This window comes from Lactuca sativa, chromosome 5 (genome assembly GCF_002870075.4).
Source record: "Lactuca sativa cultivar Salinas chromosome 5, Lsat_Salinas_v11, whole genome shotgun sequence".
Classification (NCBI taxonomy): domain Eukaryota; kingdom Viridiplantae; phylum Streptophyta; class Magnoliopsida; order Asterales; family Asteraceae; genus Lactuca; species Lactuca sativa.
This window is the reverse complement of record NC_056627.2, coordinates 216,216,569-216,235,447: the sequence shown is the minus strand read 5'-3', so window position 1 is coordinate 216,235,447 and position 18,879 is coordinate 216,216,569. Positions and strand designations below refer to the sequence as shown.

Sequence of the window (18,879 nt, the reverse complement as noted above, 5' to 3'; positions counted from 1 at the left end):
TGACAAACTTTTTGAGGTAACAGTTGTCAAGTCGCGCTTTTTCAGGCGTTACATCAGAGTACCGTACACTCATTACTCCAAATTTTTCTCTCTCATGGTAATCGTATAAAGAGATTTCTCAACTTCCTTTTACGCTCTTACCGCTTACAAATCCTCTCGAGCATTATAAGGCATATTCTCTCCATTGTTCATCTCTTTCTCTTCAAAGTTCATCAATGGCGAATTCCTCTTCTGTTCATGAACAAAGCGCCCGGTCATCTCTTCTCATCATCAAGCTGAATCAAAACCTACGGATCGAGCTATCACCTTTCCAGTGTGATCCCTACACGCTCCAAGTGGTTGAAGGCCTCAAATATTCAGCACTTGTAATTGCCCTAACCAAAGCTAAGTGTGTCCCAATGTCGTTACTTTCTCAAGTCTACTCTACAACGGTCTACGATAAAGCCAAGGAGAGGATATTCTTCGAGATCTTCAACCACAAAACCTCAATTTCTAAGGGTATGTTTTGTCTATTATTCTGGCTTGCTGTCAACGACTCCATGATCAACCTAGAATCGATCACTATAACACAACTTTTCTCTATGTTCTATGATATGGGGTACACTGAGGTTCTTACCACAGTGACAAAATTCAAGAAGTCTTGCCTTCCTCTTCAGTGGAATGGTCTCTTTACCCTTCTCTTCAAAGGCTTATCAGAGAGGGTTGCAGTAGGGGTGGCAAAAGCTGACACGACACGACAAAAATACACGACACGAAACGAAATTGGGACGAAATCGAATTTCTAATTCGTGTTCGTGTTGTTTATAAAAAACCCAAAGTCGTTTCGTGTCGTGTTCGTGTTCAGAATTCAAAACGAAATTAACCCGACAACAACACGAAATTAAAACGATAGTAACCCGACAACAAACACGATTAAACCGATATTTATACAAAATTATAACTTACAACTTTTTAATAATATATTAATAATATTTATATATTATATATAAAAATAATAAATTAAATACAAACTTTTCATGTATTGGGAACCTAGAAGGATAGAACGTTAATTTCTTAAAATTAATTCCAAATCTCCTTTGAGAACTCAATCGACATCTCGAGTCTCGCCTCTATCATATATTCCAATGAGCCTGGTATTACTTCTTCTTCTTTTAACCGGATTTGATGACAACTCCTCAACCTTAAATAGAGACCTTTGTTTGTTTCCCATTTTAATTGCTCTCCTCAAGTTAATTTCTCCTCACTGCTGTATCAAAAGAATTGATGCCTAAGAAGTAAGAAGTGCCTGTTTTCCTTTTTCATCGCTACAAAGTCTTGTTGCTAAATATTTGTTGTCCACTTGCTGCTCTTGTTTATCGTTACCGATCGGTAAGTTTTTTGTTTTTTTAACCCCTAATTTTTATTGTTGTTGTTGTTCATCATTGTCTGTATGCTCCGATATTAAAGAAATCGATTATAAAAATTGATTGTAGTTGTATGTTGTTGCTTATCGTTCCTCATTTGATGCTGGCTTGTTTCGCTTTTCTTATTGTTGATATGTATGCAGTATGCTCTACTCTACTTTTCAAGAAATCGATTATAGAAACTAGTTCATGTTCTTTTTCATTGGTAATTTTTTGAAATTGAATACAAGATCTGTTTATATGTTTATTGTATTTGTGAACTTTCTTTCCTCTTTAATCCGTTACAAGATATGTATGCTATTATGCCTTATAGAAAAAAAAAATGGCATCTGTTTTACTATTTCAAACTTTGCTTTTATTTTTGGACTTCTCACGTATAGTTATGCTTATGTTTATATGAACTTGTATACACTTGCCTTTTGATCATATTTTTATGCTTTGTATCTTTTTGTTTGTTCTTCTTTTGTTTATCTGAACTTGTATGATCTGCACCAGCAGTTTATCACTTTTTTAATATGAAGAAAGCAAAGCTTGGTAAAACACACACACCTTCTACAGATGTTGCTCCACAGGTATTTTTCTGCTTTTAACTTTTCTATTTTTCTACTTCCATATTTTCCATTGTTCTGATTTTAAAGGTTCTATTTGGTTTTTAGGATGCTGAACTTGAAGAAGATATCGATGGCATTGATGTTCTGGAGGTAGATGTTAAAGTCGAAGGTGAGGAAGGTAACATTACAATGGAAAGAGAAAGATGGTCTAAGGTATGGAAATTTTTTCAAAGACTTCCAATTGGTTCTGATGGAAGGGAAAGGGCACAATGTAAGAGGTGCTCAAAAAAATATATTTGTGAAACTAAGAATGGGACAGGTAGCTTGAGAAATCACATAAACAAGTGTCCTAGAAGGGATGAAAAGGACGTAGCACAAATGCTTTTTGCAAAATCAGGTGGTTCTATGTCGATAAACTCTATGGTTTTTAAACCTGAAAGATTTCGTGAACTTGTTAGTCAAGCTATTATCAAACATGAATTGCCCTTTAAATTTGTTGAGTATGAGGGAATTAGGGAAATATTTCAGTACCTAAATAAAAATGTGACCACCATTACCAGAAACACTGCAAAATCAGATGTCAAGAACTTATTTAAGAGAGAAAAAGTGAGACTTAAGAATTTGTTAGAATTGCATCAAGGTAGAGTTTCATTAACTTCAGATTTATGGACTTCAATTAACACAGATGGTTTCTTGTGTGTTACGGGTCACTTCATTGACAAGGAGTGGAAATTACAAAAGCGAATTTTGAACTTTCAGTATATGCCACCTCCACATAATGGGGTATGTTTAACTGAAAAGATATCTTCTTTGATATCTGAATGGGGGATCGAAAAAAAATTATTCACTATCACGTTAGATAATGCTTCAAGTAATGATACATTTGTCAATTTACTAAAGGGTCATTTATGTAATGAAGGTGCACTTCGCAGCAACGGAGATTATTTTCATATTCGATGTTGTGCTCATGTGTTAAATTTAGTTGTGCAAGATGGGTTGAAAGCTATTGATGAAGGGATTGTTAAATTGCGAGAATCTGTTAAGTACATAAAGGGTTCCCAAGTAAGGAAAGGAAGGTTTATTGATTGTGTAAAATATGTTAATTTGAATCCAAAAAAGGGTTTGCGGCAAGATGTTCCTACGAGATGGAATGCTACTTATCTTATGATTGAAAGTGCTATATTCTATCGTCGTGCTTTTTTTCATTTAGCATTGAGTGATTCTAGTTATTTGGATTGTCCAAGTAATGATGAGTGGAATAAGTTAGAGAAGATTTTCAGATTTTTAGAGGTATTTTATGAAGTTACATGCATATTTTCGGGAAATAAATATTCTACAGCAAACTTATACTTTCCTTCGGTTTCCATGGTTGAAAAAACTTTAAGAGAAGAAATGGAAAGTTCAGATAGATTTATGAAGAATATGGCTAAAAAAATGTATGAGAAATTTTCAAAGTATTGGTCGGAGTATAGTATGATTTTGGCCATGGCAGCAGTTTTGGACCCACGTTATAAACTGCAGTATGTTGAGTTTACTTACAAAAAACTCTATGGCGACAGTTTTGCTGTCCACAGTGATCGTATACGGGAGAAGCTACATGATCTTTTTAGTGAGTATATTAGTGATTATAGTACTGAACCACCTGTGAATTGTAGATCATCAGCAACATCAACAGGTGATACAAGTAAAGTTGTGCACAAAAAGAAAAGTGACACATTGCTAAGTAAGAGCACACAAGACATGTTAAAAGTAAGTTTTTTTTCTTATTAATGAATCTATTGTTCTTATTAGTTAATTTTATAACTTTGTACAATTTTTTAGGAGTTCAAGGATTACGAAAGTAAAGAGTTTGCTTTGTCTCAAAAATCACAATTGGAGATGTACTTAGATGAGCCAAGAAGTGACATATGTGAAGATTTGGATGTTCTTTCTTTTTGGAAAGCCCATCAATATCGTTATCCGGAACTTGCTTCCATGGCTCGAGATATTTTGAGCATTCTGGTCTCCACCGTAGCATCCGAATCTGCCTTTAGTAATGGTGGTCGTGTACTTGATCAATATCGAAGTTCGTTGAATCATGACATTGTTGAGGCTCTAATTTGTTCAAAAGATTGGCTTTTTGGAATTAAAGGTGATTGTGTTTTTTACAGCTATTGAAAACTTTTTGTTTAGTGTTTAACCATTTTTAATATATACATATATAAATATATATGTTATTGTTTTGTAGGTGATGAAGAACTGTGTTTACAAGAGCTTACCGATGATATTATGGAAGATGCTAGCAGGAACAATAAGCATGAATCGATGGAGGCATAGTTTTTAATGGATTTTTTGATGTCACAAGTTTGAAACATTTTAGTATTAGTTTATGTGATGTTTGTTGTGTTGTTTTGGGTTAATTTTAGTCATGTTTGTCGTGTTTTGCTGACTTTTTAAGAGAACTTATCGATGAAATGATTATTTTATGTTTTTTGTCGTGTTGTCGTGTAATTTCGTGTTTTTCGTGTTTTAATTGGTTCGTGTTCGTGTTAGCTGAAAAAAACACGATATCGTTTCGTTTCGTGTTCGGGTTATGGAAAAGAAATTTGTGTCGTGTCGTGTTAGGTGAAAACACGAAACGACTGCCCGAATTGCCACCCCTAGGTTGCAGGTTCTGATGGAGCGAGCAAGGCGTTCATGACCCTTTTCTACGGTTTGTACCATGGGATCAACTTAGACTTTGGGACTATTTTATGGTCTCAACTGGTTCAAAGTCTCAATTCTACTTCTTGCTACTCTGAAATCTCTTGTGCTTGGTTTTGGACCCTAGTTACTAATAGGACGATAGAGAAGTTCTAAGTTCCAACAATGGTGGATTCACTGATGTCGTCAATCGCTTCTTTCCACACGACAAAAGTAATCGTTTCCGATCCCACAAAGTTTATGTTCATCGGTTTGGTTCCGTAATCCATGTACAAGTGTGTTTCAAGTGAAAGAAAGTAGATAAACGAACACAAGAAGCTTCCTCCCACAGGACTGAGGCACCTTACTCCCGAAATGCAAAGCTCGTTGGATGCTGCAGATAAACCATCAAAACTAGGTAAGAAGCCTGAACAAAAAAGCGCGAAGGTAGGTCCCTCATCAAAATTTGCTACGCCTAAAAAGAGAAAGTATGAAAAAGCAGATCCTTCTTCTCCAAAGAGGTGAAAGATCAAAAATAAGGCCCACAAGCCGAAGGCTCCTTCTTCAAGTGATTCTGACTACGTTCCATATGATCAACAGTCCGAACCATAGTCAAGTGATGATGACGCTTCTCAACACGAGAGTTCGCTTCGAGGTAATTCGCCTCCTCCTTCACCAGCTCATCAAGGTAACCGAACTTCACCTCCTACTTCTCCTACACAATTGATTCCCATTTCCATTGCTCCATGTCCCCTCCTATCTCCTATTTAACTGTCACTTTCATACAAATCCCAACACCCATGTTCGCTGAAGTTACCACCATCACCACTTCTACAACCGAACCTCAAGTTCGTGTCAATGTATCTGATACAGGGGCACCTACTTCTGGCTTTGACACCCTAGTAACCTCAAAACCTCTATCTCTGCCTCACTCACTGGAGACTGAAACCTTTCTTTGTGGAGAATAAATGGAGTTTGATTCCATCTACTACAGCCCATACAGAGTAAAGAGCGATGATGACGATGATGCTCCTGTAACGAAGAGGCATTTATGGGATCTAAACAACAAGCTCGACAAACTGCTTTCTTCTACCTCTTCTACTTCCAGTGAGGCATACTCGAAGGCTGCGATCAAGGTGATATTGGCAACCTTTGTCAAGGAGCACGATACCTCCATTTCCAATGTTGCTAAAGCTATGGATGCCTCCAATTCCTCATGCCAAAAAGCTTCCATTGCAGTTGAAGAATTCACCAAAGATTGCAAGCATGCGACCGAAAATGTCCAAAAACTAATATTTGATGCTCACATTTTTCTAGATTCTCTTCAGGTTGCAGCTCAGAAAAATGCTCAAACTGTGAACGCTTCTGTTGATGATCTTACACAATCGCTTCAGGCTGAGAAAAAGCATTTTGAAGAGGCACGTCAAAATGTTAAATCTGACTACAACGAGCTTCGCACTTATATCCATGGGCGTCTTGATAAACTCCAGGATGATCTATCCATGGAAAACAAAGTCATGGATGAACTTGCTCATAAAACCACAAAAGTAAAGACTCAGGCTCTAAAGCTCAACCAGGCGCTAAAAGAAATTGATGATCTCAAGACTAAGCGAGCTATTATCAAGAGTATTGTTGGTGATGTATATTTTCTTCTCTCCAATCTCCTGGAAGTTCATGATTCGGTCCTTACTATCAATGTTTGACGACACTTGGCTGTAAAGCTACGACCGGATCTTGACATGTTGAGCCGTATTAAGGGTGTTCCGGAGTTTGTTGTCCCTCCGAAACAAGGGGAGAAGAAGGTCAGGGTCAACCAAAATCTCCAAAAAGTAAACCCATCTCCCAACTGAAAGTCACTGTTGAACCGAAGGGTAATGAAGCTTCGGGTAGTATGAAGAACAAAGGAAAGAATAAAATTGGTGATGACGATGAGGTAGAAACCGAAGATGTGGTTGAAACCGAAGAAAAAGCTCCCACAAACGAAGATCTCAAAATAAAGCAAAATGACCGAGAGCTCGAAGAAAAGCTTCGCAAATCAGATGAAGAAGCAGAAAGGGAGAAGAAACAAAAAGAAGTAAATGATGCATTGGAACGAAGGAAATATCCGTTCCCTCTGTGGTCGTCGAAAAAACTTCTGAAGGAAGCGATCGAATCACCTAGCACATAGTGGCTCGAACTTGTCCTCTCATTTGACTAAGAAAACTCCAAAGACTCTCAATCTGACATGCCAATCACCCGAAAGGCATTTATTTTTTATTATTTTGAGCCAAGTGCTGTTGTTCCCTCTCCTGACCCGAAGGTTGATCGAGACCTGATTGAATTATATCTTGCATTCTCTCCACCACAATACTTGACTTAGAGTAAACAGAAGATCACAAAAGTCAATGTGTTGAAACCAACTTTGGCATAGAAGTTTATCAATGTCAAATTCAAAGTGACCCAAGGCTCAGACAACTCGGTTCATATGATTTCTCTTGCTGATATGCCAAATTTAAATCCTCATGACTGGATCCTTCTAAACAATATATTTTTGACTAATCAACAAGAGTATGAACCGATCATTGATCACATCCAACGAATGCTGGTGTGTTACATTCTTGTAGTTGCGAAGATGGATCAGGAGATCGCCTCTGCCTTAAGGAAGAAGTCGACTATCAAACCAATTGGTAAGGGAAGTGACATCAATGTGATGTTGAGGGGTAAAATCGACCTGATGTATCATATAGTCATGTTCACTAGAGCCGAAGGCCAAAAATGCATGTTCTCTCTTGCAGATAAACACCTGTTCTCCACTTCGTGCCTGGAGCACATCCTCGATCTCATCTACAAGTGTAATCAAAACAATGAAGCCGATAAGAAGACATTTTCGGATATGCTTTGGTGCTATATTGACTTTTGTCAAACTATACTCGCTATCATACTGATTCTATTCAAGACTGTAAAGAAAATCCCGCTTCTCAACCGAAATGATCTCTTGCGTCAATTGGCGCAAAGGGGGAGATTTTTGAGTCTAAGGGTTACGCCATTGGGCTTCGGTAGTTAGTCTAACATTGTCACGGTATGGGCCTGTCCATCCGTGTTTATGATTTTAGGGTTTAGTATTTATGGTGCATGCATGCATCTTGTTTTATACACTTTTGATAATTATCTCATTGATTGTATTGTAACCCTAGCACACCTCTACAGCAGAAGTTCTTCATCGAGCTCTTCTGAGGTGTTGCTGTTTTAATCATTCGACATCTGTTTGATTCGTTGTGTGTTTGCACTTTGGTTTACTTTCTGATTTATTTGTTAAGAATCTTATCGATCCTAAAAGAGTTTTTCAACTCATAAATATTTTGTAAAACAAGCAGTCGAAACAGCCTCTGCCAAAAGATATTGAGGCAAATCCGCATATGCGCGAAGCTTCGCATAGAGAATGATTCCTCATTTCGACAACACCATTTTGTTGTGGTGTGTAAGGAGATGAAAAGTTCTGCAAAATTCCAAAATCAGTCAAGAATTTGATTCTTGAATTCTGATCCATTATCACTTTTAATCCTTTGAACCTTCTTCTTTAAATGCAACTTGATGTTTTTGATGAATTCAATCATCACTTGAGCAGTTTCAGACTCCTGTTGAAGAAAGAAAACCCAAGTAAACCTTGAAAATCATCAACAATGACTAATATGTACTTCTTCTTATTGAGAGTCTCAACAATCGATGGTCCACATAGGTGAATGTGAAGAAGTTCCAAATGTTCCATGATTTTGGAATCTATGACTATTGGATGACCTTGTTGATGTTGCTTTCCTTGTTCACAAGCAGCACACAACGAATCATTATCAAATTTTAAGACATGTAAGCCTCGAAAAAGATAATTTAAAACCACTTTGTTAAGTTTTTTGAAATTAAGATGGGATTGACGTCGATGTCATAAGCAGCTGAGGTCTGACAAAGCTTTTTACAATAGACATACTGATGGCATGCTCGTCATAGGTTTCATGTCGAGAGTGAACATATCTCATTTTCTTTTCGAATTAAGTAACAACACCTTTGTCTATTTGTTGGAGTTAATACTCCCCTGTTCATCGAAACTAACCTGATTACTAGTGCCCATAACAAGTTGCAAAACACCAATCAGATTATGTTTTATGCCTTCAATATATGCCACTCTTTTCACCGTGAATTTTCCATTCGTCACTTGGACGTATCCTTTGTCTTTACATTTGTCGTTATTGCGAGAGCTTACAACTCTTGTATTGACCAGCTTTCGAAAATCTCTTAAATTCTCCTTCCTACTAGTCAAGTGGCATGAGCATCCATTATCAATGAACCAATTCCCATCATATTGCTCGTCAGATTGTACCTGTGATAAATCAGAATAATTTAGGTCTCGAAGACCTTTGGGTATTAGCTTGAAATGCATTATGGAAAGATAAACCTGCGACCCAACTTTGAACCTTAGACTTGAAACTGTCAATTAAGTCAATTTCATTTGATTTAGGCGCTGAAATGTAATCATTCAATGGGACAGGTTCAACACTGATCATCCTTTTTCTGAAATCCATCACTTTTCCTCTTAGGAATTTCTTTCCTCTTTTTCACAGCTAGATCTAACGCTAATGATGAAGAACCCACAAATCAAATCATTCAAATATGTCTTGTAAGTAGGTTGAATTTTCTGTAGAGAGTACATTCCTAATTGATATTGTTTTCCTTTCCCTTGTAGCCAATGATTGATGTTTTTCATATCACTTATCCCTTTTGCAAATGACGCTTTCACCTTCTGCTTCGAATCACGGTTTGGAAAGTATGAATTTTTTGGTTTAAAAGGTAAATTTTTATTTCCTTTAACATCGAGTTTCTCAAACTTTGGTTTTAGAAATTACCCTTTTTTTGGATTTGTTGGTGCATGGAAATTCTCCACAAATAATGAGTGTTTATTAGGTTGTATTTTACCTTTATTGTATTTATGGTGTAAATACTCTCCCTCTTATATAAAGGGAGAGTTGGTCATTTATTCTTTAAGCTAGCTCACTTTACTTTTCTTAGAGATTGCTTTACTTCTCACAATGTAATCTAGAGAGAGAAAATTGGTGGGTTCTCCCACCCAGGGAGAGTTTCTCTCCCACCATGTTCTTCATGAATATCAATATTATTCTCTCTTTGTTCTTAGTCTTTTTTATGAAATAATAATATGTTCTTCGTGTTCATACTTCCAAAAGCACGATTAATCTCAAAATATCTTACTTCTGCACTCACCGTTTGTTATAAAAATGGGTCTCTACAATTGGTATCAGAGCCGTACCTTGAAGATCTTATGATTAGTTCAAGGGAACGACTCCCGTTCGGTGATTATCTTGTGATTTTTCCGTGTTTCTGCAAGAAAAATTTTCGGGCTTCTTTCCGAAATTTTTTTTATGAAGTTCGTTCTTAGTTCTATTTTCTGGGTGATTCCTACTTAATAAAATAAATTGTTGATGCTGCTACTCGTTCTATTTGTTGCTGGAAAAAGATGTTCTTAAGAGTTATTATTTTTTTGATGTTGAAGAAATGAAGAAAAATGGGAGAAGAAATTAATTGTGTGGTCTCGAAAAAGTTGAAGATGTGCTCCAGGCATTTTATTTATGCCTTGGAAATGAGACACAAAAATTATGGGCTTATTATTCTTGAAGATAGTCGAGGAAAGCACTTTTTCTAGAAGATTTTTTCTACAGCATGTTTATTATGATCATCAAAAAGGTAGGATATTCATACATTCTACCTTTTACTTGTTGATGTGTATCTTCAAATTAGTGCATATGGACGTGTTTAAGTGTTTACATACAGCATCTTGTCATTGTTACTCTTTTGGGTAAAGAGTGCTCCACTATTTGCTCCCTCAAAAAGACAAAAATCATGTGACATTATTCAATCCCATCACCTTTTGTCCCTAAAAAACCTCTGCACACTCTTCTTTTTGCCTTCCCAAGACCCACCTTTGACTTAGAATGCTTTGTAAAAAGATTCCCTCATTAAAATATGAATAAATGGCATTTTCAGTACCATTTTTCATGGAAAAATAGCATTTTTCGTCATATATTTAGCCCTTCTCGGAGCCTCGAACCGCAGCCAAAAACTGCCTACCGGAGTCTCCTAAAAAGTCTCTCAGCATCCCTTCTCAGCCCCTGATCCGAAGTCATACCCGCAGCCTCTTGGTCCGTAGCCAAGAGACCGCAGCCCTTCCCTACTGACCGAAGTCCACCCTTGAATGCTAATAACAGCTCGGATCCGCATCCTCGGACCGCAAGCACGCGCCTACTGCAGTCTTGCATCCGCGGCCGCCTCGTCTTCCTTCCAAACCGCAACTACTTCACTAACTTCGGTACCCAACCCTTCCATCTGCGAGTCAGCATCATTTGCACCCAACCACCCCACCTCAATCACCTCCCACCCATGGCCACCAGACTTGGGATTCCCTCCTTCAGCTCCTTCCTTCGACCACCCTTCCCCTCCTCCTTCCTTCTTTCTTCAGCTCCCCCTTCCTCCTCCTCCCCCCTCCTTTCCTCCTTTTTTTTCCTCCCCGCCCTTCTTTTTTTTTCCTTCCTTTTTTTTAAACCTTTTTTAAGACTTTTTTTTTATTCATATTTTTTTCTGCATTATTTTTTTTCTAAATTAATTAATTTTTTTTCAGCCAAATTTTTTTATTTAGCTAGTTATTTTTTTAACACCATTTTTTTTTATTTAGCCAATTTTTTTATTTAGCCATTTTTTTATTATAACCAATTTTTTTTATTAAAACCAATTATTTTATTTAACACCAATTTTTCCACAACCTACCCATGGATTGTCACGTTAGTTTACTTCATGCCGGTTATTATTATTGGAAGAATACTCCTACCGCAGTCGGACTTCATATTATCTTTTTTGTGATGCTTGCACCACAACGGCGATTGATCAACAAAGTTGTTTCGCATTCTTCACATTATGGGATTCTTATGACTTGGTTGCTTATTTTAAGCAAGTGGACTTTATTTTCTTTGAAGCCACTTCAAGTGTTCTGGCACCGCAGTTTGGATATTTGGACATTATTTTTGGCACAACAGATGATTTTCTCAGTACAGCTTCAGCAACTATGTCACCCTCCTTCTCATGACTACAAGAGTATTTATTTTACTCTTTCTTGTTTCTTATCGAGACCCTGCATACATCTAGGGAGAGCTTCTCTTAACTCTTGGTATCTGACACACTCCATCCGACGATTTGTTGATTTTTGATATCCGGTCATTGGTTATCAAAAATAGGGAGAGAATATCATCCGGATTTGGTTATTATTGTTTGAGTTTGGATTTTTGAAGACTTCTGAAGACGATTATTTATTTAGTGATGCGATGTGGCACTTATTTTTTGTCTTCACGGATCAAATTTTTGGCATTAATCTGTGTTTTCTGATTCATATTATTTATTATTCAGACTCTACCATAGAATGATTTTTGTTCGCATCTGGTTCAGTTCTTATGGTTTCACGAGTTTGGATTCGTGATATGTTGAAGACGAAGATTATTTTGGTGATGTGACGTGGCACTTATATTTGGTCCTTGGATCAAATTTTTGGCAATGTTGGACCATGTTTTTGGACTCACATTATTTTTATCCGGATTTCATTTTATGGATGCTTCACATTTTTAGCAGGTTATTCTTTGAAGAATTTCGGTGTATTATAATTCGAGAACTTGAGATGTTTTTCATACTTTTGAAGCCGAAGTGTTTCTTTTATTGGATCTTCTACTTGCTCATGGCGACCTCCTTCTTCGGGTGATTATGTTTGGTTTGAAGATTTATATCTTATTTTTTCTGCTTCATTGGTTGTGCTTTGAAGCCGAAGACCTTCATTGTTGGAGATTCATGGTCAGTTTCAGATTTCACAGACACTTCAGAGTTTCAGAGACATTTCAGCACTTGATTTCATTTTATTACCACACTTGCTAGTCGGATTACTGTATTATAGCCTTATATCACTTATTCTATCTCTCATCATTTGTAAGCATTTAGGGAGAGAATGTTGGTGCATGGAAATGCCCCACAAATAATGAGTGTTGATTAGGTTGTATTTTCCCTTTATTGTATTTATGGTGTAAATATTCTCCCTCCTATATACAGGGAGAGTTGGTCATTTATTCTTTTAGCTAGCTCACTTTACTTTTCTTAGAGATTACTTTACTTCTCACAACGTAATCTAGAGAGAGAATGTTGGTGGGTTCTCTCACCCAGGGAGAGTTTCTCTCCCACCATGTTCTTCATGAATATCAATATTATTCTCTCTTTGTTCTTAGTCTTTTTTATGAACTCATAATATGTTCTTCGTGTTCATACTTCCAAAAACACGATTAATCTCGAGATATCTTACTTCCACACTCACCGTCCGTTATAAAAATGGGTCTCTATAGGATTTTTAAAAGTATTTTTGTATCAATTATGATAACGAACACCATTTTGTTGAAAAACTTGTTTATTTTGTTGAAAACATCTTTGAGCATGAGTTGGATTAAAATTCCGTCGTCCTTTATTTTGAAATAAATTCCTTTGATCCATGTTTTTGAACAAAACATTCATTTTCATGATTTTGACCAAACCCTTTTTTACTATGATTTGAAACATAATTTCCATTTCCACAATGTTGAACATTATATGTTCGATACCGATTTTCAAAATTGGTTCGACCTTTTGAAAACCATTTTGCTTTTGTGGTGGTTTGTTTTGAAATGAAGTCTTACTTTGAGAGAACGGCTGAATTTGTTCAGATGATTTTTGCTTAAAAACCTTACGTTTTTGAAAAGCTTTGACATTTTTCCAATAAGCTTTTTTTTTCGTGTTTTGTATTCAAAATACCTTCCATAAAAACCATTTTTTCTACTTTTTCTTTGAAAACTTGTGTTTTTGTCGTTGAAAAATTGTTGAGTCTTTGTTCAAACCATTTTCAACTGTTCTTTGATTCGAATAAAAACATCTTTTGTCACTTCTTTATTGTCTTCCTCAACCAGTTTGTTTAATTATGGATTCACCTTATCACCATTTCCTGAGGTTACAAATACTTGATTTGAAATATAACATCATTTGTACCCTTAAGTCTTGGATAGACTACTGAGTTTGATTCTATATAATGTTGTCCTTTTTTGTTTCAACACCTCCGTGTACTTCTTTGATTCTTCATAGACCTGCTTGATTACAACTCTAGGAATAGGCATTTCATTTGAAACATCATCCACATCACTCACATACTCTTCTACCACAACATGATCAAGAGCATCACAAATTTTGGATGTAGAACGTTGATTACTGTTAACAGATAATTGGCATTAATAACAGATAATTGAGAACAATCAAATTGGCATTAATAACAGATAATTGAGAACAGATAATTGGCATTAATAACAGATAATTGATTACTGTTAACCTATTTCTTTGCCTTTAGCCATTAAATTGGCATTAATAACAGATAATTGAGAACAATCGACACTTTCCTCAGCCTTAATTTCACTAATATTATCATAATTATCTTTGATATTAGCAAAATTTTGTTGAAAGTCAGAACTCGAATTCTCAATCATGTCCAAAATTTGAACTTATTCATTTTTAGTTAGAGTTTTATTAACAATATGCACTAGATCATCAACATTTACGCATTCATCAATCTTAACTATTCCATATGCATATGAGTCATTTGGAAATTTATCATATATATATATATATATATATATATATATATATATATATATATATATATATATATATATATATATATATATATATATATATATATATATAGATTCTTTTCACAATCATACGAAGTTTCATCTACCTTTTCTCGCTTATAAGCTAAGAAAGGAAGTAACTTTCTATGTTGTTCTTTACAAATGCCAGATGAATGATGCAATTTAGTCAATTTAGCTAACAAACATTTGGCAAAATTACAGTAAATATTCCTCTATTTGACTAACAACATATTATCAGTCCTAACAGAATATGTATCTAATCTAACATTCCTTAAATGAAGCTCTAAACTCTCAATAACACTCTTCTTAACTTCCATTTGTTTCGAACAATATATAGCAATGATTTCGATTGTTCATCCTCTCTACTCATGGAAATCAACATACCATAAAGATAAGAAAGTGTATCATCAAAATCTCTTAAAATTGCATGATATTTATTTGACGTAATATTAAGAGATTCAAGAAGATTACATACCTTCTACGTCCTTGGAGATTTTCTAGAACATGTTGAGACAAAGCATCTTCTTGAGATCTTCTCATCATGAGAACCACCATCTTCGAACCGAGCATACATAGTTCCATGTGTAGGATTTGTCATCTCCTCATCATCAGACCCCGAAGACCAAATCTAATATGCAACTTAATCCCCATCTCCTCCTTTAGCCATCAAGGAGATTCTCTTGGTTCGATTTTTTTTCTCCTCGATCTTTCTTGCGTAGTACGCTTCATCTTTTACTCTTTCCTTCTTCTCCTCCTTCTTTCTCAACATGCAATCCTTTGTTAAGTGATTCAATCCATACCAGTAATTGTAATCATAACCCGAATCCCCTTTAAGTTTTATTTGATTTTTCTCAACCACGTTCTTAACTTCCTTGTTTTCCTCTTTCGACTCAACCTTTACACTTTTTCCTGTTGTGTTGTTCCCCTTGAACTCATTGTTGTTCTTGTATTTCAGATTGAATGGATTTTTGAAGAACTTTTCACTTTGTTGTTTGAATAATAAGCCACTGCTTCATCTTCAGAGTTAACCAAAAGGCCTTATTCTTCAAGGTTATCATCTTCAACATATTCGACTTCATATTTCTTGGCAGTCACTTTCAACATCAGAGCCAATGGTCCTCGTAAGATTAAATTTTCTTCTTTTGCAATTTCTTTTATCTCATTTTCATGCGCCTTAAGAACATTATACAGATCAACGAATGAATAACCATCGAAACTTTCTTGAGGTTTGATCATCAATCTAATGTTCATCCATTGTTTTCTCAATCCCATTAGAAAATTCAGATTGTATTCCACAATTGAACGAGTAAGACCATAATGAGTACATTTGAATATCAATTCATTCAAGAGATCATAGTATAACTCTATTAATTCGTTATCTTTCTGCTTGAACTCAGCCATTTTTACCAAAAACTGTTTCACAAAGCTTTTCTTTGTTTTTTGATTTCCTTGATTTTTTTTTCTTTTAATGTGTCCCCAGTCTCCTTCGTTGTTTTGCTACTTCGGATGTAGTAGTAAACTACTTGTGGAAGAGCACCATGTAGTTCAAAAAGGCAATTCTTGTTATTTGCTTCCTGTTTATCCTTTCGTACAACAACATCGGCAGAAGAACCAGCAGTTCCAACTTCTTCAAGCATGTCAAGAAGATACTTTCCACTTTTGATGAATCTACAAAGATCTAATCTATTCCATTAAGATACTCCATTATGTCAGCCCACCGCTAGTAGTATTGAATGAGCATTAGAATCTTCATAGATGATCCAAGAAAGTGCGTGAAACTTGACATTGTGTTTATGTTAAAGTTTGTGATTATAGTATGAACAAATGAGATTTAAGATTCAAAAAGAGATCTGAAAGTATAATCAAATAGAAATTGACCAGTAATCACTCGATCTAACAAACAAAGTGCATAATCGAAAAAAAACAATTAATTGAAACAAGTTTTTTGAGTTGATATTACGGAAAACATTGAATCTGAAAGAGCGATTCAAAAAAATATGAAAAAAAAAAGAAAAATGAAATTGATTGAATGAATCCTGGTCTGATACCAATTGATGTGAGTTAGAATCGAGTAATTAATACGTAACCAATCAAAGAAAACAAGAAGAACACATTGTGTAAATAAGATCTGATTGGCTCGTATTTAGTTTGTAAAGAGTACAAGAAGTTGAGAGTGTTTACATACTTAAAGAGCACAAAAGTTACTCGTGACTCTAATACTTACCCTATTTATAGGGTATTACAGACTCAACAAAAAATACAAGGGCTATACATTCTAGATTTGAATCTGAAATGTGCCTTGTAAATACATATAGAGTCAAAATCACTTGGATTTTGAATGCTTATAGACTGAATGTATTTCCACTCCTCACTAACTACATTTCGACCCCTACATTATCAGCTATAAATAGGACCCTAAGGTTTCTAGTTCTTGTTGCTAGGGTTTAGGTACAAACCATTAGAGGTATCATCTCTTTGGTGCTAGGTTTTGCAAGTTCAACAACTACAAGGATTCGTGTGGTTTGTTTACAATAACAAATCAAAAGATATGTAACCATATACTTTGTATTTTTCGAAATTGACTAGGTTTTTGGTAGGATTAGCTGTTCATTGTATGTTGTTATCACGACATGAGAATCGATTTTTTTAGATTTTCGGTTATTATATGCCTAATTTAACTTGTTGTATTATTTTTGGTAATTATCTAGTATTCATTCCGCTTGATTCCGAATTTTGAATGTCTTGTGTGATAATTAATAAAACCCTAAATATTAGGCAATACCCTTAATTGATAATTTTTAATTAGATAAAATTAATTGAATTATCTCTTATGAATTTAATAATTAATTTAGTTGTAAGAATAATTAAAGGACATTTATAAATTCATTCTAGGTTTAAATTAATTAATTGATTATATGATAATTTAGATAATTAATGTTTAAACCTTGTTTTTTGACAAAATTTAGAATAAAACATATTATATATGATTAAACATTAAATATATTATATGTGTAAGACGAGTTAGTCAACCGTTAGTATGCCTCATTCACGAAGCTATGCTATAATAAGGGTATAAGGAAACAACCTATAAAATGACCATTGAATGGGTGTCTATTCTCAACCACCACCCCCTTACGTGGTGGAGGGTCCTTAATCGAACGGGTTGATATGACATGACTTTTTAAAAGTATGATGGTATTAAAGTACTAGAACCTTTTATACAAATCACAACTCTATTTACTTTAGGATAAAATGTGAAGTGTATCATAATCCATGAAAGCACACATTATTTTTTATATGTCATTTGTGGTCATGCATGGTTAATCGGTCCACCAATTTGGGACTATAAATGTCATCAATGTTGTCAAGCGAGTTTGTATGGTTATTCACATCTCTTTTATGATCCTCGACATCCTATCGCAAATTGAAAATCATAATCTGATATTAAACATGGCGTTGATAAGATTCAATGAATCTCAAATGATCTGGGATTGTCATGATAGATTGAAATTGGTGAATTTGTATTACCTACCTTAATAAATTCACAATTAGATTACGTCATCTCTTTTCTTTGTTGTGAATTGTATTTTGGATCCTATCCTTGGATATTTATTTTGGTTTAAAATATTAAGGATTTATATCACCAACTAAAACTATGTCTCTTTATATAGATGTCTGAAAATGGTGAACTCGCAACTACTCAAACCGGCCACTCCAACTCAAACTTCTCTCTTCTCCCGATTTTATCAAAAGATAAGCTCACTGCTACCAAATACATGGACTAGATAAGAAACATGAAGATGACACTTCCATATGAGGGAAAAGAATATGTCCTCAAAAATCCTCTTGTTGAAATCAATCATTCCACCGCTACACCAGAGGAAATTGCATCCTATAACAAATATTTTGATGATGCCACGAACATTGCTTGCATCATGGTGGCCAATATGGCTTCTAAGTTGGCCAAGTTCTATGGGGACCACTGGTCATATGAGAGTCTTGACCTTGCTGGAAAGTTCCACAAGAAGGCTAGACAAGAGCGCTACAAAGTGGTCAAATCTCTTATGACGTGGAAACTTAAGGAATGGGAATTTATATGTGCTCACGTAAAAAAGGTGAAAAGGTACATGGAGCAACTACAAAGGATTAATGTGTTGTTTGACGATGAGGTGACCATTGGGATGGACCTTAACTCCTTGCCTCCTAATTATGTTCAGTTTGTTTTGACATATCATCTGGACAACAAAGAGACAACATTGACCAAGCTCCATAGCTTGTTGCAAACTTCTGAGTCGAAGATGAAGAAAAATCATGATTGTTCTGAAACAAGTGCACATGTCTTGGCCATTGGATCTAGAAAATGGAAAAATAGGAAGGCTCCTTCCCAATCCAACAGGAAAGGCAAGGCTCATGCTAGATGGCCTGGAAATGGGTCTAAGAAGAAGCCTAACTTTCATGACCCTACGATCAGTGATCCAAAAGAGGCCACTTGCTTCCATTGCGAGAAAAGGGTCATCGGAGAAGAAGCTA

The 18,879-nt window shown here is 35.4% G+C and overlaps 1 protein-coding gene across 1 annotated transcript; it reads left to right on the top strand.

Moving 5' to 3' along the window:
• The first annotated feature begins 215 nt into the window (after positions 1 to 215).
• Positions 216 to 4,270, top strand: LOC111895077 (zinc finger BED domain-containing protein RICESLEEPER 2-like). The gene is made up of 5 exons (XM_023891197.1): positions 216 to 498; positions 1,899 to 1,975; positions 2,060 to 3,703; positions 3,776 to 4,085; positions 4,182 to 4,270. The coding sequence occupies exons 1-5, from the start codon at positions 216 to 218 to the stop codon at positions 4,268 to 4,270; spliced, it is 2,403 nt and encodes an 800-aa protein (XP_023746965.1).
• Positions 4,271 to 18,879: the final 14,609 nt, after the last annotated feature.

What these genes read in the sequence shown, in the direction of transcription:
- LOC111895077 (XM_023891197.1), top strand. Translation starts at nt 216, where the DNA reads ATGGCGAATTCCTCTTCTGTTCATGAACAAAGCGCCCGGTCATCTCTT. An exon ending in CTACAGATGTTGCTCCACAG is followed by an intron (nt 1,976 to 2,059) that starts GTATTTTTCTGC and finishes TTTGGTTTTTAG; the next exon opens with GATGCTGAACTTGAAGAAGA. An exon ending in GCACACAAGACATGTTAAAA is followed by an intron (nt 3,704 to 3,775) that starts GTAAGTTTTTTT and finishes ACAATTTTTTAG; the next exon opens with GAGTTCAAGGATTACGAAAG.